Here is a 25,726-nt window from a genome sequence, read left to right on the forward strand (position 1 = left end):
GGACTGTTACTTACAGCTGGCAATAATTGATCTGAGTAGACCAAAGGATTTTATCTTTGGTGAAATTATTGTCAAAGTTTTTTTTTTCTCTGACTGAGACTTTAGCATAGGATGGTTCCATCATACGAAAAAAAAGACATGCACTTTACCGTAAACACAGAGCCGATTTTCTTGCCTCCAGACCAAATATTGTAGACTGATTTCCACTGTAGTGTCATAAACGCGCTTCTGTCAACTCTTCACATAAACGCAGTCTTTTCCATGTCGTCTGTCTTTTGGAGCATGCACACTGTACTGATGTTGGGGATCATTTAGCTGATAGTAGCTTCCAGGATAGCTTTCCTAATACATTTTTCAACATATATTATAATAGCATGACTAAACTCTATCAATAAGGTTTGTATTTTGTGCCTTACTACCTTTCTTGGCTACAAAATTGTTGCAACTCTCTAATGCTTTTCTGTGTAGGCACAAGGTGAAATATATTTCTCTTTAATATTAAATATTTATGAAAAAAAATGAAATGTGTTTTAAGTGCATTTAATGTGTTCTCAAAAATGACCTAATAAATGGCATATTGGTGACCATAAGTAACAAATGTCCCAGTGTTATATTTGTAAGTGAGTAAGTTGATTGTTGAAAAAAAAAAGTTAACAAATATTTGATAATAAAGTAAAAAAAAAAAAAGAAAAGCATTGTGTTGAGTAGTAGCTTCCCTATTTCCTTTAACCTGTTTGAATTGAATAAAAAAGTAATTAAAACATTCAAAAATTATTTTCTTTTAAAAATTTGTCTCTAAAATAAATTTTGTAAGACTAGCAAAGCACCAGCCCAGCAATTAAATCACTGGACGTCTGTGAGAGGAAAAACTGTGCATTCTAACACTGATTTTGAAATTCAGATCTTGCAAGTTTTCTCTTTGCCAGCCACACTGCACAGTACAACACTGCAGGATAAAATGCAACAAGCTGCTGATATGCCAAGTACAAGCAGAGACATGCGTGTTTTCCAGTGAGTATTGTTAGCGGTGGGTAGTTAGAAGCGAACCAGCTCCTCGTCATGGGATCTGTGCCACGCTCCTGTGTACCACCTGCCAGTCCTCCAGACTTTTTCCGTTCAGCAAAGTTATGAAGCGCCCATCCCCATAGTAACAGAAGGCAGGCCTAGGCGGTGCTCCCCTGTTTGACCGAGGTAAGCCCAAAATAGAGCCACTATTTACAGATACAGTCACGCCCCTTTTTCCTGGCACCCTGTCCTTCTTACCTTAGTCTTCCTCTCACAGCGCCATACCCTTTGACACAGTGGCGCAATGACTCCGGGCTATGGTTTCCAAAGCCGAAGCAGTGGTCCATAAAAGTGAAATATCAATGGACAAACCCAGCTTTAGAATCTTTTCTTATCGGTTACATTTTTGTTTAGAAGTACAGAAACACGAAAAGCTTTGAATGTATGATGTGGAAATCAACAATTCACAGCATAAAGAATTTACAGCCGAAATAAGCACCTAATTAAATTAAACATTTACTCAAAAGTTGTTTCATTTTTAATAAACACCGTACATATAAGCATGGCATAGCTTAGCAAAAAGCCCAGAAGCAAGGAGACACAATCAGCCCAAGGGCAACCAAATCTAATTTGCCAGCATGTGTAATTGATAAATGTGGTGGGGAAAGAGAGTGTATGTGTTGAACACAGTTTATTTCACAATGTGTTTGCTCATCACTCTTAGAAGAGCTGGTAGACACTTTTGTAGGTAGTTAAAAGGCTTCCTTGGGTTTAGCTCTTGATCTGATTTCCTCTGATCTGATTTCTTGCAAGAAGGTGCTATCTCTCCTGCCAGACACATAAAGGATTCATGTGCATTCATGTCCATTCGCTGACCTCAAAGGTCAGAGTTTTATGCGACAGTCACACTATGGAAAAGAGTGGTTGGAGGCTGTGGCATGAACAAATTCATTGCAAACTTGGTTGATTTTGAAATGGTTGCTTCAAAACCAAGTCTGCCACCACTCGCAGTCAGTAGTCTTAAAGCACAAGAGTCTTTTTTGGGTTAAGACAACAATAAAAGGGCAATAAAACAGAATCTGCTATCACTCTGTCATCAATTAGAAATCGAATAAGGTTGTGATCATACAGTGAATAATCTGCAAAAATTGCAATTCCATTTCCATCTATTGCAAAACTATACAGTTTTAACATGTGCATACACAGAAATCCACATCCACAAACTACTAACTAGACTGCAGTTATTTCCAAACCTTTTCCAAGAATGACTCAGTCTGAGTCAGATTACAATTGTTTGGATACCGGTTGGTTTTTACCAGGATATTGCGCTGAAAGTGATGATCCAGAGGTTAAGGGCGTAACCTGTTAGTCATTGTAACTGCTTGCAGTTGTTAACCAAATGCAAAAAGAACATCGACGCAACCGCATATTTTTACTAGCTGCAAGGAGATTTCCATCCTATATTTACGAAATATATCAAATACATGTATTGTATTGTATGTATTTGTATAAAAAAAAAAAAACATCATAGCTGCCTCATGTGTATGCATGATTATGATTAAGATTTGACCAAGTGCCTCACCAAATGATCACAATTTGATCAACTGCTAATGGTACTGACAGGCTGATGTGCTGACAGACAGCCCCAGTGAGCAGCAGACAGCACAGTCTGTCATTTGACGGCCACAGCGTCTCTGCTGTGAAGTCAAGAGTCCAGACAAGGAAAATGTCAATCCCTGATTATAATGATTGCAGCGCGTGCCTTCTCCCACCCCCCACCCCCCCACCCCCCGCCCCCAAAAAGGTTAACATGTCCACAAAGCCTGGCAGAGGGGTCAGACTTCGAAGTTTCACTATACAGATTTATAGTGCCTTTTTGGTCCCACTTCCTCCCCTATTGTATTCCCAAAGAGCCCTTGATTTGGGCTTTTATAAAGCAAGTGTAAAGGCATTGTGGTGGAGCACCTGCCCTTGTCTCTCATGAGCCACCTGCAAGCAGTAAATCCTCAGTATACTTCTGTTATGAAGGGCATGTTGAGAGAGCCATGGGGGTGACTTTAAGAGATCCTTTAAGAGATAATTGCTTGACCACATTGAGGGACCTTTGATAACTCTGTCCCATAAGCCAGTCCAGCATTTGATCTCTGTTGGACTCTTGAGTCAGTTTCTGTGACTTTTTTCGCTTTTATTCGTTTGAAACATATGTCAGATGACTATAAACAGACCTTCTTATCAGTTACCTTTAGGATGATAAAGGAGGAAGATAAGGACCATGTGTGTGTGTGTGTGTGTGGATTTCGGCACATGTTTACATGTGTGTGAGGCGGGGCCGCCCAGCTCCACAGGTGTACACAAACCCAGTTTTTATGGGATGGTTTCAACATGTGACAGGATCAGCAGAAGACACGCTGACACGATGATATTATTGCGGATCCACAGACAAATCACCTTTTTAAAAGACATTTTAAGAGGTTGCCCAGAAAGGCAACCAGATGGGGCCTGGAAAAATCCTGTGCCTTCTTTTATTTTCCATCTGTAATCATTCAGCTTGATTTGCGCTCACTCTTGTGATGCATGAAGTGTTGTGCAAGGATTTATAAAATTCAGCGACGGGACAGATGCTTGAGTTTAAGACATGTGAAAAGTGAGAATTGTCTTTAAGTGTCTGTTTATACGATCGCATCACATGATCACTTTATCCTCCACATCAAAGTCGAAGTGTTTAATATCACATTTGTAGTTCACTCTGAGAGCTCTGTCTTCTTCGTGGACGAGAAAAAAAAAAGCCTCAAGACATCCAAAGCAATCATTCTTGTGTTGTTTGCTGTAAATGTTTCGGTACATATGCAGAATGTTTATGTTGAAGTACGCTGTAGCGCGCATTAGGGATGCTCTTAATGGGCTACAGTAAAAGCCCTTGCTAGTCAGGAGTTCAGGCAGGTGCAGACTCTTACAGTAGATAAAGGAGCCTGGCACTGCAGATGAGTTCACGACAATCACTGTGAGGCTTTTAGACGCCTTCTCCAAGCTCAATCTTCATTTCCCCTGACACTGATTTTGCAATAAGGATCCGGAGAAAAGGGGAATGTCCATCTATTCATTTTAATGATCCCTCATTATTGACTGCTGGCAGGGAGGGGGCGGGCAAAGGTAATGATTCTTTGTCTTTGCTGGCCAATCACTCCTCTTAAAGGAATAAGACTCTAAATAAGGCCACTAATGGATGCCCAGAGTGACCTAAAGCTGACCCCAGATGCAACCCCTGCGATCTGACTTCCCGAAACGATGGACTGTGAGTTTGCTTCTTTAGTTATTTATTAATTCGTTTGTTGTTGTTTTTTTATACTTATAAAGTTTTAAAACCCAACATAAAATTATCAGTAAATGTCTTGCCACAAATTCTTTGTCATCTGTGAATATGAATTTAAACTGCTCCCTAAACTAACATTAAAAGTTACCATCAGAACCAGCTGAGTTTAATTAACCTAAAGACTGAGAACAATAACAGAAGATGTTAAAAAATATTTTTAAAAACTGAAGTATTTTAGATGATATGAACGTTCTTAAAGATATTTTAAAGAGTTTTTAGGGATGTATGTTTAGATCTTTCATGGAATATAACTCTGAATTCAAACTAGTTCCTACAAGTTGGAGAATTTAAGCAGGTATTAGTCTGGCTTCAGCTGCTAATATCTGTGTAGTAATCTGGTAAGGATCTAAACTGGGCTTAACAATAAGAGAGCTAGCCACCATCCCTCCTCTCAAATAACTCAGCATTGCCTCTCTAACCTGAGGTGTCCCTCTGATGTTCTTGTTTCTAATCTTGTCCATCCTGGTAACATCCAATGAAATCTCTTTCTTGATGATCCACATGTTTGAGTTGGCAAAGATTTTATGCCGGATGCCCTTCCTGACGCAACCCTCTCCACTTATTCAGGCTTGGGACCGGCTACAGGAGTACCCTCGATTGTGCGAGTGCACTCCTAGTAAACAGCCTCACCCTCTCCAAAGCTTCTTGTGCCTTAAAAGTCACTGAAATGAAAATAAGAAAAAGTTGCTTTACTGTGTTAATTTGTGATGTTAGTGATCATGCTGTTTTGCATCCATAAGAACTATTCTGCTTTCCTGTTTTCAGTATTTACTATGGCTAATCTCCTTGGCTGCTGGTAGATGTGATGTCAATATACTGTACTCACCCAACGTTCAGCAACAAAATAAATAAAATAAACTCTTTGGCCACTAAAACCTTTTCAAATGCAAACCTAGCATATTTACCACAGAGTACTTTTCAATGACTTGCTCATCACCACATCTCAATGAAAGCAGTACTGACTGTAGCATCTCGGGCATCATTTATGCAAAATTCTACTGTGCATAGCACAGCATCACTGATAGCACATTACTGAGCCTTTATATGTGTGTGCGTGCACCTCAGCCATTCTTACTGTAGCTGTCATCAGTCTGTCAAGGTAATGAACCCTACTTTACTGCTGCCTCCAACAGCTCTTTAAGGCATACTTCACACCCCTGAAGAAATACACTCAGGTATTAGCTGCTCTGCCTGCATTCTCTGGTAGCTGATGGGTGGGCAGGGATGTTATTAGGAGCATTCATCTACAAGACTCCCCAAGCAATACTATACAGAAACTGACCACAAGACAACCCTATCATCCTCAAAGATTACCTGTCTCCTGCACTGTATATGAATGTTTTATCATAAAAGCTTTCTCTTTTTTGCTAAGTGCCTCCTTGAGTGTTTGCTTTTAACTTTTGATTACTTTGTCTTGTTTGCGTAGAAGAAAAAAGAAAAAGATAAAGAAAGAAAAGGCCCCGCCTATTTGAATATAATGGACTTAACGGGAAAGGTAGCCTTTCCTGCTTCACTGAGAGGATATATAGCAGGGGTTTAATCTTACTCAGAGGGTGTGAAAGCTTGGACAGTGCAGCAATATCAGTGCCTCAGAGTCTGTTGAATTTCTGCCTTGTCAAAGTGAGCCAAGCAGGTGAGGAGAGAAAGGCAGAAAACAGACATGACACAATCATATAAATAAAACAGTGTGGCAGGCTTTGTATGGGATCCACATGTTTCCATCTGTCAGGAAATATAGGATGTCATGCATTACAGTGTAAAAAGACTCATTTACAACCATTAAAAGCAATCCATCTCTGCTTTTGATGTGGCCCATCACATCTTGTTTGGCTTTATACATATATATATAAATATACATGTGTGTGTGTGTGTGTGTGTGTGTGTGTGTGTGTGTGTGTGTGTGTGTGTGTGTGTGTGTGTGTGTGTGTGTGTGTGTGTATGATAGCCAAGTTTCTCTATTATGAAGTCTTGAGTCGTTTAGAAGAAAAAATGTTTTTCTCTTTTTTGGTCTAGACGTTGAGGTTTCCAACCCTTATCCAACCCCCTCCTCCCTTTTCCTCCTGCTAGGTTTTACCAGACGTCGCGTTGTGAGAGGGGAATGGTCGATTGCATAACGTCAGGCGAGACTTGATCGTTCCTGGCCTTCTCACAAAATTCAATCATTCTCTGCATACTCCAATCCCATGACGGCCCATTAAAGAGCAGCGCGGGCTAGGATTTCCCCTCATGTGTTTTAAATTTAAATTACTGTCACAAAGTCTGCCATATGCAAGAATCGAGGAAGACAAGGAGCTTGGGGGAAACGGAGATATCACAATATTTAAAGGAAAGAGAGAGAGAGGGACGAAGATAAGAAAGGCTGCCCTCTTACACTTTTGCTTATTATGTTGCCTAAATCATGCTTCCCCCTTCCCACCCCACCCACAGTCATATAGAGCAGGCTTTCTGATCTGAAGTCTTATCTTAATCTCAATGCATTTTTCTTTGGCTCATTTGGATCATTACACAGTTTCAAAAGTGCATCAAAAAATGCTTCTCCGTTTTCAGACAGTAAGCTGTTGTTGAGATGATTCCAAACCGTTGTGCAGCTTTTAAACTCTGCACGCCATAAGTCACAGAAACTACAGGAAGCGATAAGGAGAGCAGGTGAAGTATGAGACAGCAGGAGATGATGACCCCAGATGTTCTCCGGAGAGCCACTGGGATCTGAATCAGCCTCTGACTGGCCATGAGTTCCTCATTCCTGTTTGTCTATGTGGAATAGAGGAAGGACAAACACACGTGTGCAATGCACACGCAAAACAACGCACGCACACACATTCTCGCATCCACCTACATGCATAAGACATTCTCTCCCGATTTAATGTGACGAGCATATGATGCAGCTTGACTCTAATAAGCTGGGGGAGATGCATACTGCTGAATAGTAACTGATGTTGATTCATATATATATATATATATGTATATATATATATATATATTTATACGTATATATATATATATATATAATTTATACATATATATATATGTATAAATTATATTTTTTTGGGGGGGGAAACCCCAATATTTAAGCAGAATCAGTATTTCAGCACAGGTGAATGTCTGAACATCTCAGTGCTAATTTAGGTTTGCTTAATTTATCCAATTTAACCACAGAGGATCTTCCGTCATTGCCCCATTCACCAGCTGAGGTTCAATAAAGCGACACTGAGAGTTCTTTCTAGAGCTCACACCCTCAAATCAGACCACAGCCATTTAAATGTTAAGCCTTGACTGCAGCTATGAGAAGTTCTTGGCGATATTATTTTTTTTTAATCAAAAAGTGACATCTAGTGGTAATTTTGTGAATTACATAGATATGTAAGATTCAGATCAAAGAGTTTTTGGTAAATTACAACTATAAATAGGCAGCTAATTGACCTAAAAATATTGTCTTTTTTTTTTTTCTTTAAGCCAGCCATTTTTCAGTGTTTAGCAGACCAATGTGAAGGCATTACCTTTTGGATTTCATAAAACAAAATTCATGTGATTTGAATGCCTTTGATTTGCATTTAAACACATGTGACGTGTGGAGTACATCAGTGCTGCCAACTGTCGATCTGTTGATGATATTTTTTTCTTTTCTGTTATGAATGTAGTCTTTTACATCATTGGCCACTTCATTAGGTATAGCTGCTACACCAGGTTCAAGTGTTAGTTGATGTGGTATCTACAGGGAGTGCAGAATTATTAGGCAAGTTGTATTTTTGAGGAATAATTTTATTATTGAACAACAACCATGTTCTCAATGAACCCAAAAAACTCATTAATATCAAAGCTGAATGTTTTTGGAAGTAGTTTTTAGTTTGTTTTTAGTTTTAGCTATTTTAGGGGGATATCTGTGTGTGCAGGTGACTATTACTGTGCATAATTATTAGGCAACTTAACAAAAAACAAATATATACCCATTTCAATTATTTATTTTTTTTACCAGTGACACCAATATAACATCTCCACATTCACAAATATACATTTCTGACATTCAAAATCAAAACAAAAACAAATCAGCGACCAATATAGCCACCTTTCTTTGCAAGGACACTCAAAAGCCTGCCATCCATGGATCCTGTCAGTGTTTTGATCTGTTCACCATCAACATTGCGTGCAGCAGCAACCACAGCCTCCCAGACACTGTTCAGAGAGGTGTACTGTTTTCCCTCCTTGTAAATCTCACATTTGATGATGGACCACAGGTTCTCAGTGGGGTTCAGATCAGGTGAACAAGGAGGCCATGTCATTAGTTTTTCTTCTTTTATACCCTTTCTTGCCAGCCACGCTGTGGAGTACTTGGACGCGTGTGATGGAGCATTGTCCTGCATGAAAATCATGTTTTCCTTGAAGGATGCAGACTTCTTCCTGTAACACTGCTTGAAGAAGGTGTCTTCCAGAAACTGGCAGTAGGACTGGGAGTTGAGCTTGACTCCATCCTCAACCCGGAAAGGCCCCACAAGCTCATCTTTGATGATACCAGCCCAAACCAGTACTCCACCTCCACCTTGCTGGTGTCTGAGTCGGACTGGAGCTCTCTGCCCTTTACCAATCCAGCCACGGGCCCATCCATCTGGCCCATCAAGACTCACTCTCATTTCATCAGTCCATAAACCTTAGAAAAATCAGTCTTGAGATATTTCTTGGCCCAGTCTTGACGTTTCAGCTTGTGTGTCTTGTTCAGTGGTGGTCGTCTTTCAGCCTTTCTTACCTTGGCCATGTCTCTGAGTATTGCACACCTTGTGCTTTTGGGCACTCCAGTGATGTTGCAGCTCTGAAATATGGCCAAACTGGTGGCAAGTGGCATCTTGGCAGCTGCACGGTTGACTTTTCTCAGTTCATGGGCAGTTATTTTGCGCCTTGGTTTTTCCACACGCTTCTTGCGACCCTGTTGACTATTTTGAATGAAACGCTTGATTGTTGGATGATCACGCTTCAGAAGCTTTGCAATTTTGAGACTGCTGCATCCCTCTGCAAGATATCTCACTATTTTTGACTTTTCTGAGCCTGTCAAGTCCTTCTTTTGACCCATTTTGCCAAAGGAAAGGACGTTGCCTAATAATTATGCACACCTGATATAGGGTGTTGATGTCATTAGACCACACCCCTTCTCATTACAGAGATGCACATCACCTAATATGCTTAATTGGTAGTAGGCTTTCGAGCCTATACAGCTTGGAGTAAGACAACATGCATGAAGAGGATGATGTGGACAAAATACTCATTTGCCTAATAATTCTGCACTCCCTGTAATAAACCAATGACATGGCAGAAGTTCAGTGCCTCAGTGCAGTCAGAAGGGGAGATTTATAACACTTTGAGTTAGTGATAGAAGTAAAATATAATAAAACAAAACAAAAGTTTGTACGCCATATGTATGAAAACAGACCCATTCATCGACAGTGTGCCTTATGGTCCGAAAAATACAGTAAATTTATGAATAGATATAATTTATCTCAGGGCTGCAGACAGCTTGTTCCAAAGAACAGGACCACAATAACTAGGAACAGTTAAAAGATCTGCACGTGATTAACTGAGGGGTCTAACTCGGTTGTAAACGGTGAGCAACTCAGCGAAGTATTGTTTGGTCAAACCATTGAGAGGTTTTTTAACTAGTAAAAATAATTTAAACTTTGAACACGGCATCTGTTGCTGGTGCCAGATGTGCTTTTCTGAGTCTGAGTATTGGTCTGAGTATTTTAGAAACTGCTGGGATTTTCCTGAACAACCATCTCTATGCTTTACAGAGTCATTGGCAGTTTCCTGCAAGAAAATGGCCAGACTGCTTTGAACTGACAGCAATTTATTTAACCAATCATTATAACAGAATACAGAAGAGCATCTCTGAATGTGCAACATGTACAACATTGAAGCATATGGGCAACAGCAGCAGAAAACCCACATCAGGAAACACTTCAGTCAGTTGAGTCAAACAGTCAGTGGAGAAGTGAAGTTTGGAAAAACATCGCCTGGTCTGATGAGTTTAGATACCTGCTGTCACATTATGGAGGGTAGGGTCATAATTTCGATCAAACAACATGAAAGCCTGGATCCATTGTGCCTTGTACCAGTGGTTTAGGTGGTGGTGATGTAATGTTGAGGCCTTGGATTGGAAGAAAGCTGGTATTAAGGCGCCCAAGTTGAGTGTCGTTTAAACAAACTGAGTATTGCTGCTCAGGATTGTCCATCCCTTTATGATCACATCCTCTGATGGCCACTTTCAGTAGAATAATGCACCAGAACTCATTCAATGATGTTTCTTGAACATGATAGTAACTTTAACGTATGCAAATGTACTCCACAGCTACCAGATCTCAAACTAATAGAGTACCTGTGGGATGTGCTGCAACAGTAGGTGGCATAATCAAAAATCCACTGATACATATGATATTCTGTGTCCACCTCATTCATTTTACATTATTTTGCCTCTCAAAATTTGCCTAAGATGCAAATTAGCCTGAATGTTTAATTTTCTTGCCTTAGTCCTGTTAAGGACTGGTGGCTGGTCCAGGGTTCTTACTGCCTGCAACCCTTGGCTAAATAGTTCAGAGGATGAATAAAATGTATGTATAGAGCTCAGTGTAGGGATGATTTACAACAAAAAAAGAAGCAATTTTTTGGATGAAACAACATGCAAATTTGCATTTTTAGACAGTAATTAAACAAATGTTTTATTTGGTATTGTTCAACAGTTTCTCCACTTCAGTAACATATACAAAGCACATTGTAGTTTTATTTAAACAACACAGTAGTCTACCCCCCAAAATGCCCAGGTCATTTTATAGAATTAAGGCACATTTTAAAGGCGAAAGTACCATAACTTCTTATAAAGCAAAATCAATAAAGTACATGTTGAACATCATCATCTGACATGATGTTCAAACTTCAAGTAAAATAGCTTTGACCTTTTGAACTGACAAGGTTTTGTATATTATATTGATATATTCAGTGGCAGAACACTATTTAGTTTGGTCTTTTTGTAGTCTGAGACACTATAGATGGATATAGTGCTTAACAAATTTATTAGATCACCATCCAATGTAAGGTTTGTGCCACAGCAGCTCTATATTAATAATACTGGTAATGACCAAAATCATTATTTTATGTTTCTTTAATGAATTAAAGAGACTGCATCAATTTTTGCAAGTAGACTTTTCAAATTTTGTGTTTCACAATAAATAAATAAATAAATAAAAATAAAGCTTGTTTTTCAATTATTTTTCAAAATTAAGATGACAAATTATACTCATTTACTTGTATTACTGAACAGAAAAGTTTGTTTTAGTGGTTGAATGTTGTGCTTGATTCTGACTTCTCAGATAAGGTCCAGTTTGTCCGTTCAGATTTGGGTATAAAAGTGTGAATTCAAACTTTGTGAAATTATTTGTGTTTTCTTGTTTTTATGAGAGGTGGTCCAAATAATTTGCTAAGCACTGGGTGTATGTGTACTTCATACATCATTAACTACTGATAAAGTATATGAAATTTACAAACAGAACTTAGGTAAAAAAAAAAACACGGAGTGATACTGTGGTGGATTTTCATCTATAACTTGCCAGCTCTCTTACAAGTTGGAATAAGTGCAGTTCTACTAAAACAAGTGCAATTAATGCTAGAGTTCTGTACAGCAGAGTTGAACTTAGACACATTTTACATCTATGTTGGACACTTAGTGTTGCAAGCATCACCCGATTTAAAAAACTGATAGAAACCAACAAGTGGAAACATGGTTAGAGCACCAAGCATTGAACCCAGCTGCACTACAGCTCCACACCACACGAGGGCACTGTGGCCTTCATCCCTCAGGATCACCCCAATGATGACTTTGACATAAGACAGGGTGAGGACAAAGAGTATCCAGGCCAGCACCTGCAACAGAGAACTTGTTAGAATTGTGCATTGAATGACTTACTCTTACTGCTACTACTCTTACTGCTGTAAGTAATAAGTAGGAGCTCAGAATATCCTGGTTGGAGCTTGGTTAGCTTAGTAGCATTCAGTGCATAGCCGCTTGGTTTCTTATTCAGTTTGGTGACTGAAAAAGTATTTTAGCAGTTAACACCATTTTAGTATTAAGTACTTTTGCTTCGAAAAAGTGTATTAGGAAAGGCACTTCTGACAGCAAAAATAACATTTTATAGCTAGGTGGCATAGTTGCCTGTGCCAGTGCACAAAAACAATGTACTCTTTTTGAATGTTTGACTCATTGACTCATTCAGTGGACTTTCACAGCTCTTCCATGACAGCATCAAGTAGATGAGACTAAGCTGACTTAACATTATATTGTAAAACCTGTCAGTCACACTACACACCTTAATCACAGGAAATCTCATAAATGCTAAGTGAGTATTGCGAATGGGTGGTGGCTTCATGCTTTTATAAGATGCAAGATAGAGCATGAAGTCTGAAATTTTATTCTGTGTACACAGTAAGTACATGCAAGAAAATAAAGAGTCTTACTATGACTACAGTTCCAGAGGTACTGTGGACCAGCAAAGGACAGGGACTTAGAACAGCCATGCCCATAATGTAGGCTCCAAATCCAGTCCCAAAAATGGTCAAAACTCCCATGAAGACAAGAGACCTGGACAGAAAACAGATTTACAAGCTATTGGTGACTTAGAACTTATTTCTTGGATCTATGGTCTTGATTAGTATTTTATAATTATTGTAGTTTTTCTATAGCTCACCTTATTGGTATGAACATGGCGATGAAGCAAGCCACAGGGTTAGCAACAGCTCCCATGGTGGCAGCTAAATGGTAAGCCTTGTTCCCGTAAGGCATGCATGAGTAGGACTGCACTGAAGGCAGCACTGCATTGGTCAGAGCATTGACCCAAGCCAACACTACAAAGATAAAGACCACCTCAAAGATACTATATGTCCCCCTCCCGAAAGAACTCCTAGGTTCCCTCTTGCCAGCCTCCGAGGGGCTGATCATGGGCTTTTGCTCTGGTGTCTGGGCATTCAGAGATAGGCCTTGTTCTTTCTTCTCACGATCAAGTTCCCCACTGAAGTACCGTTCGCTTTTTCTCTCACGAGCCACAGCTGGGTGGTGATTGAGTAGGAGGAAAGCGACCAGACACACGACCATCATTACACTAAGGAATATGAAGAAGACCTGTGCAGAGAATTTAGCAGGCTGGTAGATGGCCTGTAGCATTCCATTGTCAGTTATGTTGGAATTATTAGATAAAGTGGCATTTTCACAGTGAACTACACCAACGCCTTGAATAAGTGCCACCACTGCAGGCACGAGACCACTGAGGCCCTCACCTGCAAAATACGTTGTGAGATATTGTGGACGCAGCCGCATCATGAAAGGAAGAAAGGTAACAGATGAGGTGCAGTCCACCACAGATAGCAGGAAACTCAATGTCAGCAGTGGAACACTATGCAAAGATTTTCCGAAGGTCACTGTATGCTTCCAAAGGAAAGCCAGAAGGAATGTAGCAACGATGCCCAATCCTACAATGCCGTAGATGACCGGCCGCTCATCGAGCACCCCTGGGCGGAAGCGGTGCATCAGCGTGATGAAGAGAGGGCCTATGTTGGCCATTTGGATGAGGACTGTGAGGTAGGAGGGCAGCAACCAGTGCTCTGGGATATCATTTACGATCAAGGGGAGCTCCACCCACATCCCATTGATGGCCACCCAGGAGCCCATTCCAAACAGACACGCCAGCACGTGAGTCAGCAGCGACATGATGCAAGCAGAAGTGAGCAAATGAAGACCTACAGAATCTGAAACATAGAGACACAGCATAAGCGTGACTGATTAGTGGCATTTAAAAGAACAGTCATTAAACCTTCAGGCAAAGAAATGTTTATGTGTAGTTTGCATGCATTTGAAGGATTATTGCTTTATTGCATTTATGTACAAATGAGCTTCAATGAAGTGAGTTGTAGAGTGTATCTTTTTTAACTGCAATTAGTTTAAGAGGCTTCATCGGTAGAGGTTGATTACAGTGGAGCTTTGAGCAAAGGTTGTCACTGATGTTCAGCATGTATGATGTTAGTCATGTTCATCGTGATTTAGGGTAACATTTACTTTTGAACAGTTTCTAAAGTTATCTTGTAGGGAACATGAATTTGTGCACCATATTTCATACCAATATATCAATTCCTGAGCCAAATAGTATATGAAAAGAAATAATACTCCATGGAAGTCTTTTTCTGATAGATTTCGAAACAACAAGTAAAAATAAATTCTCTCTGAAACAAATCCTTCAGATAAGGTGGCATAACTAAACAACAGCAAAAGGACAATGAGCTTTTTCGTCATCTTTATTTCATTGTTTCAACACAAAAGTTAATAGATGAGTTCTTCTATGGAAACAGCACATAGAACATTGGTGTCATAAGTTAATACTGTCCCCTTAAGCAGAAATAACCTTGAGAATCTTGTGAATTATTTTCAACCAGCCTCTAATATCCTCTAGGTCTCTGATATCCAACCAGGTTGATAAAGCTTTTTATTTCTCTTTATTGCTTCAGTAGCAATGCGTTCAAGAGTTTTTGTGCATGGACTTCCCATTTCAAATCCAAAAGATTTCAAATTGATTTAAAAATGTTTTTTTTTTTCCTGGCAAGGCCTTAATACTCTGCAATTTTGCTGTAATAAGGGTCACATGTTAGAAGAATCTTTTATGACATCTTGGTCAAACTGTCTGCTTGTAAGCAAAAAATTTGGAAGGGCTGTGGGCAAAGAGAATAGCAAAGAGAACACTTATCTATCTCCCTGACAGCTATGTTCTCATGTTATCTGACAATCTTGGATCCACTTCATCGTCAGTTCGCCCAACTGTAAGAAATCTGGGTGTAACTTCATCGGACATTCAGTTATGATTAGCAGGTTGGTTGTCTTGTACAAACTTGTTTTTATCATCTGCAGAACATTGCCCATCTTAAATATCTGAAATGGAATTGAATTTACATGCCTGTATTTAATCACGCCTCGATTATTGTGATTCGTTAGTCCTTTGACTTTTGAGAGTTTTTCATGATCAGATGCCTCTCTGTGTTACTGAACGACTATACCCATACATAACTACCAGGTCTCTGAGTTCAGCTGTTCAATGGTTGTTGTTGGTATCCAGGTCTAAGTTCAAGACAAAAGGAAACTGTTTGTGGTTCCCAAGTTATAGAGCTTGGTTCCTTTGGACTAAAGGGACCAGAGTTATTAAGGTGTTGAGATGTGTTGCAAATGTGGCAAAAAGAAAAAAAAGTACAAACATAAAGCAGTGACAAAATTGCATGTAAGAGGTGGAAGCTGATATTTCTGCAACTCATCCTGTTGCATTTGGTTTGATATTGAAATGAGCTGACAATTCCTTTGTTTAGAAAACGCGCCTCTTTTCTAAATCATCTGTAAAACTAAACACACCTATAAGCACTATTTGGGATTGTGCTTACACCCTGTTTTTGCCCATTTAGTAAATCTGGCCCAAGATCTTTGTACATGGATGATACCTTTAAAACGTTTGAGACGCACTGTGTAGGCTTGGTTTTATTTATCTTTATATATTACTAACATTTTAGTCATTGTATCTTATTTTATATTGTAAAGTGTCTTGTGATCTTTGTTCTTGAACAGCACTTTAAAAATAAACTTTACTTACTCTACTTCTACTTGGCAAGCCCATGGAGGTTCTAATCACTAACCCCTAATCTGGAATCCCTGTTTTTTGGGCATTTCAATATGCCGTCATATACTGTGTTACTATCCTGTTCACCCACTTAAATGAAATCATGCATCATTACAGCTTAATTTGCCATTTGATTACACTTTTTTAAAGTCACTGTTTCAAGTAGGAGCCATTGACCTTCACAGTGTTTGTCTTTCTAAGCTTCTTCCATCCTTCTCACATGTGCAGTCTAGAAATGGATGCCTGACCTTTCGCACACTGACACGGTGCTCCCATAAAAACACCATGTGGTTCTGACATAAACATATTTATCAAAAAGAAATCATTGTTAAGTAACTTTAAAAATAATGTAAGTCTTGATAATGACTATGAACAATTAGTGCCAATCAATTAAAGATATAAACATGTTTTACGTTTAGGGTTGGCTATATAACACAAACGCAATATATTGTGTCAAACTTCTAAAATACACAAGATTATATGTCATGTGAATCAGGAACGAGTAAGAATCTCTGGCTGTTACGTCAGGTTACCTTGATATAACTTCCTGATCTTCCTAATCTTGATCTGCAATCTAAACTTAATTATCTGGTGCCTTTTGTAACCATTTTTATATACATTTTTTCATTTCTGTTACCTTTTAATGATGGAGGGAAGCAGATGTACTACAGCACAGAACAGATGGACTGAAAGACTTGAGGCTTTAGGATCTAAGATAACCAGGCAATTCAATCACCCTTACTTCCGTCATACATCATTTCTATGCTGCTGTAAGTACACAAAATCAATCATCCTACCTGTTTCAGAACAAGGAACAAGAAACCACTCTCCCCTGGCTTCTCTCCTTCCAAAAACCTTCACTCTTGGCTGATTCGACCTTTTTTTTTGTTGTTACATCTGCCGCAAATGTGTGTGTGTGTGTTTTTATGCCCTCCCCTTTTCTAACCTCTCTACACACACATACAGGCTTACATTCTGCTTCCGTTTTCCTCTGCACTTGCCAGGGGAGGGACTGCACAGGCGCACATGTCCTCTACCACCATGAGTGAGGTCGGTTTCAAAACCAGGCAGCCATGTGCTCGCTCTGTGTTTCAGGGAGCTTAGGAAAAGAGAGCCGGTGGAGGGGGAGGTGTCAATAAGAACTCCTCCCTTTCCTGTTTCCTCCTCCAACCAGCTTGGGACTTTATGGTCTCCCCTCCTTTAAACACACAGGCAGCAGAGTGAGTAGGAAGGTTACGGCTGTCTTTGGATTCACAGTCAGTAGAGTTATAGTTTATAGTATACAGTTAACTCCACGCAGCTGGGGCTTCATTCTTCTGCTCTCTAATTTCTAATGCTTTCACTGTATGACTATGGATTATGGATGACTGTTTCACAGTCATAGATGGTGTAGATGCAGTGATTCATCTAAGCAGACCAGTTTGTCAAGTTCAGCATGACATGGCACTTTAGCAGCCAAAACCTTCACTCTTGGCATATATAATTTGAATATATGGAAAGACTGCTAAAATAGGAACGGGCCAAATGAAGTAGTGTTCCATTACTGCATTGCAATATTAATATCACTATCTTTATCATTGTCTTTATTTGGTTAATTCATTTTACACAAAATTAAATGAAAAAAAAAATACATAAATAAATCAAATGACAAATCAAAAGTGAGTAGGTTGGAGCTACAGCCTATGTAACACATACACCTGATACAAAAAAAAATCAACGTAAGGAAAATGAAATCATCCACATCTTTAACATCTAATTTAAATACAGTTATGTCAGGGATTATATGAACTCCAAAGAACTATCAGCAAGTCTTAGATTAGCAGCTGCAGATGCAACTTTGTGGGAAAGCTGCTATGCTGAAAAGCCTTATTTGTTTATTAAAAATGAAAGAATTTTTCCTGTATTTCTAAAATGCAGATTATTAGTAACAATAATCTCTTCATCTACTAACCTTTCACATAAATCAAATACACTAAAAACTAAAGACAGAAAGTGCTTTCCATTAATCACTTTATACCTGTTTATCATTCTGAATTACAAAGGGAACCACCTACCTGCTTGTGGGAAGCAGAGTCAGTTATAATGAAGGTCGCTCAGACGTGTAACAGTGCAGTCTCCTTCTGATATACTGTCTATAGAGTATGAATGCACAGTGAGATGTGGGCTTTGTACTTTACAAGAATCTGTGTCATGTGACCACTGAGGAGGGCTGAGCCAGGGGTTCAGTTTGGGAACCAAAGTTCTTAGCAGTAGAAACAGTTGGATAACAGGAAAAGGTACACACGGAGAAAAGAAACTGTAGAGAAAGGGGTGGAAAAGGCAATTTATATGTCATATAAAAACCTGTATAAAATCTTCTATGGCATTATTACAGCAACATGAAGGTTTTTCCCAAATTGGGTAGAGTAAATTCTGGCAGTCTAGCCAACCAGAAGATGACTTTGGACAGCTTTCTGACTGGCTGGTTCGTTGGGGTCAGTCTTGCTTTTGTTCAGCGCAAATTCCAGCTCAAATGAATGACCCCTGCTGACTACTAACGTCACTGGATGGCTTTTCATTTGAGTGTCCTTGCACCCACCTCAGCACTGACTGGTATTATATGCTCCTTTCCTGAAAAACAAAATTCTTTGTAATTTGATGACTGTTATATGAAACAAATTACTTTTGATACATGATAATTCTACATAAGAAAATCTCTCCTGTCCCTTAAATTTCTTCTCTGTTTTCCTGTCCAAAAATATATAACATGTCACCATTTCTTTAGTTGAATCTGTGAAAAATGCCAGACATGACAACAGCTGACAGTCATAAAATAGCAGTTTTGTACCAACGAGATGATTCCCAAATGGCTGTTAGCTGAAAACGTGATATATATATTGGCATGGTGTGAAGGGTGTCCTTGAAAAAAAATTGTAGAACCTGGACAAGTGGAGGACAAAAGAAGTGGCGGTGGCGAATAGCCTTCAGTAATAGTAATAAATCACACAGCAATAGTAAATCGAAGATACTTTAGTGGCACATCTCCCAGGTAGCTAGCACAACTAAAACCAGGTAGTTGCAGTAGGCTTAGGCTAATGTTAGTTTTTTAAAAATAACTTACTTCCAGATATTTCTTTAGATTGGAGGTGGAGTCTTTTGACGCTGAGAGCAGCTTGGTTGCAGGCAAACAGAGTTTGCATTGCATGGTCAGTTCTCGCCCATCCCTTTCTTCTTTAAATGTGAAGTGATGTCGGAATTTCCAAGTAAGAAATGAATTCCTGCCCGTGCACTGCTGGCTCTGTTGTCCTGGCTTCGGGTCCATTGTGTAACTAACGCCACCAACATTAACAGGACGCTTACATTAGAGCCTCTTATTGCGTGTTTTGTTTGGATTGAAGGAATAGCCAAACATATGAAACAGGAAAAGGCCGCCGTGTAATCAGTTTATTTCAACAGAGTAACTGTATTCTAATTATCACCTTTTTAAATGGTAACTGTAGCGGAATACAGTTACTCATATTTTGTATTTTAAATACGTAACACCGGTACATGTATTCTATTACTCCCCAACACTGTTTGTAGTTAACACCAAGACTTACTAACTTCTGTTTTCAACCTATGCGCATACTTTTGGAAGCAGAGGGCTGACTGATGAAGAAAGGATTTTACTTATAATTGTAGAAGGAGAGTCAGACTTTTAGACATTAGAGCAGGAAGGAGGGAGTTCCAGAGCACATACCAACTTTTGTGGAGCTCAAGCAGGGATAAAGCGACAGCACGCAACATCAGTTATTGATAAAAAGCAAAGTGTAACCTTCGGCTCTGAAAATCTTTTTGGCATTACAATATTCAGAAGGGGAAATAAGAGCCTTTTCAGTTTATTACACACACACATGCATAAATGTGGAGTCCAAAATCAGCTAAATATTTCTTAAAGTGTCGAATTATATCAATTCATATTTGCTGAAAGTGCAGAAAACTGTGCCTCTTCTTTCTTTATCAATTCATTGTCAACTCTATAAAAACTGGGGCGAAAGACTTCAACAGAACCATGCTGGCCACAATCACCAAACACTACTGATTACATCAAACATTAAATAGGCAACCGGGTTTTTGAAAATGTCAAAACACACAAACCACAGAGAGGTGCTCATGTCTGAAAGCACCCTTAAAACTTAAAACATTCTTATAACCAGTTAAAGAAATGTTGCCTCATGATAAATGTGTGTTTATCACTGGGAAATGAAGACTGATATCCAGTCACAGGACAGAAGTTGTTTTGAAAAAAAAAAAAAGAAAAAAGAAAAAAAACAACCAAAGCAAAAAGCCACTCAGGACTGGAAGTAGGCTAAAGGGCACTCCTGTGACCTGGATTCATAATGAATATTTGTGTAGAAGTACAATACCCTGCTTTCTTTTTCAAAACAGCTGGGCCCCATGTTTAAATAAATATGTCTGTGTTTTTGGTATTGCATGTACTCTGCAACGGAGTCTGAAAGAGTCACCAACAGGAGGGCAATGTTCCTGAGAATCAACAGATTACATTTCTTTGAGAATCTATCATAAACACTTGACCTTCAGACACATTCTGTAGTTAAAGTGACTGACATGTTCTTTTAGCCTAATATTTAGATGTTTCTTTGTCATACCATGTCAGGTAATATGGCAGATTCAGTTTAATGTTTCAAACAAAATGTTTTTTGGAATTTAAAAGGAAATAATTAGCCAATCAGCTTATACTGCTATTGAATCTTGTTTTGAGCATCTAGTGCCCACCTGTAAGCATTGACCCAGCTATAGCGGTCAGTTGTCCAAGCATGCCTTGACAGAGAGGATTTGTCTATCATTGACACAACCCACGTCCTCAACTCTGAACTGACAAATGCATCAAATTTGGCACCATTTGAGAAAAACAACGAGGCTTCCCAACAGTGTAAGATGTTCTGGGCCTACCCTGACATCTCTTCCCAGTCTGGCATGGTTGGAAAACCTTCATAGGGAGCAGCCCCTAAAACATCTTAACTTAATACCTGAACCACCTCAACTGTCAATGAATATGACAAATAGGATTAGAGATAAAGTTCAACCCTGGTGGAGCCCAACATCCACTGAAAACATGCCTGATTTTGTGCCAGAAATGTGGACAACTCTGACTTTGATTATACATAGACCCCGTGGCCTGTAACAACAGACACACTCCATACTCCCACAGTTCACCCCAGTAAACTTTCTCCAAATCCACAAAACACATGATTGAAGGGAGGGTCAAACTCATATGATCCAGCCAAAAGTCCTGTAAGGATGATGACCTGGCCCACTGTTTGGACAGAACTGGCAGTGCTTTTCCTGAAGATCTGGACCGAGGTTCGACAGTCAGCCGGAGAATCTTTTTCAAGATCTTGATACCCTGAAAATTTAAGCACACCCACTTTTTGGTAAATGGCAACCACCACTCCACTCCACAGGCATTGTCTTAGACCTCCACGTCAACCAAGTGTCAGCCAAGACAGCCATACAATGGCCAGAACCTTTATCATCTCAGGATTTTGGAATCTCATCCTAGCCTGGCAACTTGGCACCACGGAGCTTCTTAACTACCCCAGTAACCTCTGCCATTGTAGTTGGTCTTCTGCCTCCTCCACAGAGGGCATTTTGGTAGGTACCAACCCTAGAACTATATATTAGCAAATGTAATAATATTAATAGCAAACTATTTCATATTTTTATACAAAAGTTTTATTTTTTATACAAGTGGATGTAAAATTATTAGTGACATTCATCTAAAGTTAGACATCAGAATGAGTGCTGGGTATAGAAACATTTACAGTACAGAAAGATCAGGGTGCATAGCAATCGAAGTGAAATCTGGCTGTTGTAATTTTTTACAGTACAGTAAATTATCAACTGTCTCCAAACACGAGGCAAAGAGAAAATGTATTCCATCACGTAAAACATTTTTGACTTTAAAAAATTCAGTTGACAACTGCATAGACCAAATGCCATGACATAAGCTACTGAAGCTACTCAACCTCAGGTGGATCTAGTACAAAGGGACACTTACAAACATAGTGGTTACACATATTGTAGAGTATTAACTGGTCTATGATTAACCCGCAGAATAAAAGCTTTGCAACACTACCAGTGGATGATGATGATGATGATGGTGGACTTGTAGTTGATTATTTCTCAAGATAAATGTGGTTTGTTGTTTATTGCTGAAACAATACATACTGTTATGTCCAGGCTCATGTGTTGTTATTAAGGAAACTAGTGTTGAATGTTCTTTTTAACATCTTTGGAAGGCGAATAATGAATTAACAAATGTGAGAGTTTCTGAACTGATTGAATGGCAGAAAACAAAACAAAAAAACGATACTGTGTTGCTTAAAATGCCAGAAAAGCATAGAAACTAACAGAAATATTAAATATACAACCACTGCATTCTCATGACATAAAATTGTCAACATTATTTTTTTATGAACCCCAAACTAAAATTATAGTTTGTATAAATCATATGTAAGACATCCTCTTACTTAGCACGACATATCTACAGTAGTTGGACACAGAAAAGTGCATATTTATAAAGACAAATGCGCTAAAGAAATTTTTCTAAGTACAGTGTTATGAAGAAAAAAACACATCTACATGTTCACAGTAATGTTCCATAGAAACATACATCGAAAGACACAACCAGTCCTGAGAAAAAGAATCTCTACAAATCAACAATGGCCCGTCGTACTTCAGTGCATTGTTCGTTAAACAATCTCCAGTGTTTAGAGCATCCTTACAATAAAGAATAAAAATACATTTATATGAAAACATGCTGTCCAAAAAAATTAAAAGACAAAAGAAAGTGTGGCCCTGCCAACAATATCCTCATCATGGAATGACATAAAAACAAAAAAAAATATTACAAAGCTGACGGACGGCATACTGTACCCTTTATATAGTTATGATTTTGGTATATGAGTATTTTTTTTGGATGTTGATAGCAGAGTCAGATAACACAACACCTTTCAGTGCCATCATATGTGAGTCTTAGCACTATGTCACCTTGAATCAGTAACAGAGCGTTACTGACATCTCCCGACACCGTCCAACTTTAGCTCATCTTTAGCAGGCTTGGAAAATAAAAGCAGTTCTGATTAAAGCAATGCTCTGGCTATCATGCAGCAAGTATCCATGCAGAAATTCTTACTCTCTACGCAATCAGATACAAATATATGAAATGAGAAAAAAGGGACAAAAAAAATCTCTGCCTTGCATCTGGACTGACCCCTCATTGTCCACACTGAGACATTCTTCTCACGCAGATTACCTAAAGCTGCACGCCTGTTAGCAGCACTTTCGGTGACCTTTCCTGTATTTTTCCTTCATTTTCACCTGGTCAAATGTGAATGATTCCATTATTTTCAGGCCCCTTCTAGCACCTAACTTTTGCTTGTCATTCTTTTGGGGCTTCAAGGCTGTGTTTGGGTTGAGCGCTGCAGCATACTCAGGGTGCTCAGAAGGAGAGATAATCATGTGGGCAACCTCTCAGTTTCGTCTAGAAGGTGCAAAAGAATGAAAACAGACAGAATCGGGTTAACACAACAAGTTTCTCAAGTTCTAAAAGTGAATGTTGCAACTTTACTGGATGCACGAGAAAGCAGTTTGCCTAAAAAAATCAAGCAAAAAATAAAAAATAACCTGGTGGTGATGGAGAGTTATCCTCCCCTGTTGTGGCAAACTGTAGGTCAGACCCCAAAGCAGCTATGGAGCTCCTGGGGCGAATGCAGCGGTCACCTGAGAAACTCCTACGAAGTAATGCCTAAAGCCAGATATGTTACACCAATTACTGATAAATGTCTCCATAATAAAATACATTTACATTTTTTCTGGTTGCTACTGTTCTTCATTTGAGAGGTAGAAAGGTGCAACTTGATCCTACATTGTTATGGAAATTCGCTCATTTCAATATTAGAAAGATAGGAAGTTTCTTTACCCGCAGCTTAAAGCTTACCTTGCGTGTCATGGGGCTGGTGGGGGCAGAGGCACTGCTGTACAGGCTGAGGCTTGAGTTGGACCTGCTGACAGTCAAACCTTTAGAGGTGCTCCCAGCTGGGGACAAGTACTTCTCTTTTATCTTCAGGTTGGTCCGACCTTTTACTGTTGGAGACACAACAGAGGGATTTTACAGAAAATGGCAAAACTTCTCATTATTTATAGATACACCTATTATTATAGTCAGCCAACATGTAGATATTAATAAGACTAAAGTTTTTTCACATACGCTGTGTTAACAACCCCTCCAACCCAACAAAAACTCAGTGAAAAGATGGCTAAAATATGTTGAAGACAACTTTGCAAGATGTCTAAAGAATGTTGAGATTTGGTTGAAGGGTGAAAAGAAAAAAAATGTGTATAATTATAGTCTAAGGAGCTTGGAAAGAAAAGCGTCAAATGGTGGAGAGTCCCAGATTTAAACCCAGTGGGAGTATCCCCCCAAAGAGGGACAAAGGACCCCCTGATGATCCTCTACCTAATCACATGAGCCAAGGTGTGAAAGCGGGTGTGGGTCACAATCAGCCAGGGTTTCGGGTGAGCTCATTGTGTAACCTGGCCCCACCCTATCATGTGATTTCCTGAGGTCAGATGGCCCAGGGTGTGAGTGGGCGTTAAGGCGTCTGGGGAGGGAACTCAAAACTGGATTATAGATGGCAGACAGTTGGTGTCGTAAACCACCGCCTCTGTTCAAAGATGGTCGCTCACAGTGGACATAGATGGCTTATTTCACTCCTCCTTCAAACCATCTATCCTCTCTGTCCAAAATGTGAACATTGGCATCCTTGAAAGAGTGACCTTTGACCTTTAGATGCAGATGGACTGCTGAGTCTTGTCCTGTGGAGGTGGCTCTTCTATGTTGTGCCATGCGCTTGTGAAGTGGCTGTTTGGTCTCTCCAATATGGAGGTCTGGGCATTCCTCGCTGCACTGTACAGCATACACCACATTGTTAAGTTTGTGTTTTGGAGTTTTGTCTTTCGGGTGAATCCACTCGCACCCTGGGCCATCTGACCTCAAGAAATCACATGATAGGGTGGATCCAGGTTTCACAATGAGCTCACCCGAAACCCTGGCTGATTGTGACCCACACCCGTTTTCACACCTTGGCTCATGTGATTAGAGGATCATCAGGGGGTCCTTTTTCCCTCTTTGGGGGGATACTCCCACTGGGTTTAAATCTGGGACTCTCCACCATTTGACCTTAGAACTGAAGAAGCTTCTCGGATGAGAGGTGAAACGTCTTCAAGCAACTTAAAGAAGTCCAGATGCTTTTCTTTCCAAGCTCCTTAGACTACGATGACCTGAATGACTGAGAACCTTCACAGACATGTATAATTATACACTCTTCCTCATAAAGACTTTTACAAAGTCTTTCCATAACCAACAGATTCAAACCTGGAATCTGCCGTTCTGTCTTTCCACATGGGAAAAATAATGTTTTAATGTCCACAGGCTTGTCCTAATCAGCTTACCATGTGACAAATAACAACAGGAGCCCATCAGAAACAGAAAGTTTGCATTTTTTTTTCTTTAAATATAAGAGGTCAACAGCCAGCTGTGATCTAGTCATCTATTTGACCTTTACTTTTGACCAGATTTAACCCGATTTTAGCCTTGATGGCTCTACATGTAGATCTTTTTGATTGCAAAAGG

At 39.5% G+C, this 25,726-nt stretch overlaps 2 protein-coding genes across 9 annotated transcripts in view; both read right to left on the reverse strand.

Moving 5' to 3' along the window:
- Positions 1-10,188: 10,188 nt before the first annotated feature.
- On the reverse strand, positions 10,189-18,182 carry LOC120721970 (riboflavin transporter 2-like). Of its 3 annotated transcripts, XM_040012651.1 has the most exons (5): positions 16,848-17,256; positions 16,688-16,760; positions 13,093-14,146; positions 12,863-12,986; positions 10,189-12,271 (listed from the first exon to the last, which is right to left on the reverse strand). In XM_040012651.1, the coding sequence occupies exons 3-5, from the start codon at positions 14,106-14,108 to the stop codon at positions 12,059-12,061; spliced, it is 1,353 nt and encodes a 450-aa protein (XP_039868585.1). In that variant the 5' UTR covers positions 14,109-14,146; positions 16,688-16,760; positions 16,848-17,256; the 3' UTR covers positions 10,189-12,058. The 3 variants fall into 3 exon arrangements, with proteins under 3 accessions (XP_039868585.1, XP_039868586.1, XP_039868584.1); XM_040012652.1 differs by lacking the exons at positions 16,688-16,760; positions 16,848-17,256 and adding an exon at positions 18,105-18,182; XM_040012650.1 differs by lacking the exon at positions 16,688-16,760 and having other exon boundaries at positions 16,848-17,252.
- Positions 18,183-23,485: 5,303 nt separating this feature from the next.
- macf1b (microtubule actin crosslinking factor 1b) overlaps positions 23,486-25,726 on the reverse strand; it is a 30,549-nt gene continuing 28,308 nt past the window's right edge. For all 6 annotated transcript variants that reach the window (XM_040012636.1, XM_040012635.1, XM_040012634.1 and 3 more), the window contains 3 exons: positions 24,032-24,177; positions 23,719-23,839; positions 23,486-23,575 (listed from right to left, as the gene is read on the reverse strand). In XM_040012636.1, coding sequence (XP_039868570.1) covers positions 23,550-23,575; positions 23,719-23,839; positions 24,032-24,177 — 293 coding nt within the window. In that variant the 3' untranslated portion in view covers positions 23,486-23,549. The remainder of the gene's footprint in view (positions 23,576-23,718; positions 23,840-24,031; positions 24,178-25,726) is intronic.

This window comes from Simochromis diagramma, unplaced genomic scaffold (genome assembly GCF_900408965.1).
Source record: "Simochromis diagramma unplaced genomic scaffold, fSimDia1.1 OVJJ01000618.1, whole genome shotgun sequence".
Taxonomy (NCBI): domain Eukaryota; kingdom Metazoa; phylum Chordata; class Actinopteri; order Cichliformes; family Cichlidae; genus Simochromis; species Simochromis diagramma.

Bases quoted from the DNA above. Each gene is read 5' to 3' on its own strand.
- LOC120721970 (XM_040012652.1), bottom strand. From the start codon at position 14,108: ATGTCGCTGCTGACTCACGTGCTGGCGTGTCTGTTTGGAATGGGCTCC. The intron at 12,987-13,092 runs GTGAGCTATAGA...TTTTCTGTCCAG, and splicing joins GCCATGTTCATACCAATAAG to GTCTCTTGTCTTCATGGGAG. The intron at 12,272-12,862 runs GTAAGACTCTTT...TCTCTGTTGCAG, and splicing joins CCTCTGGAACTGTAGTCATA to GTGCTGGCCTGGATACTCTT.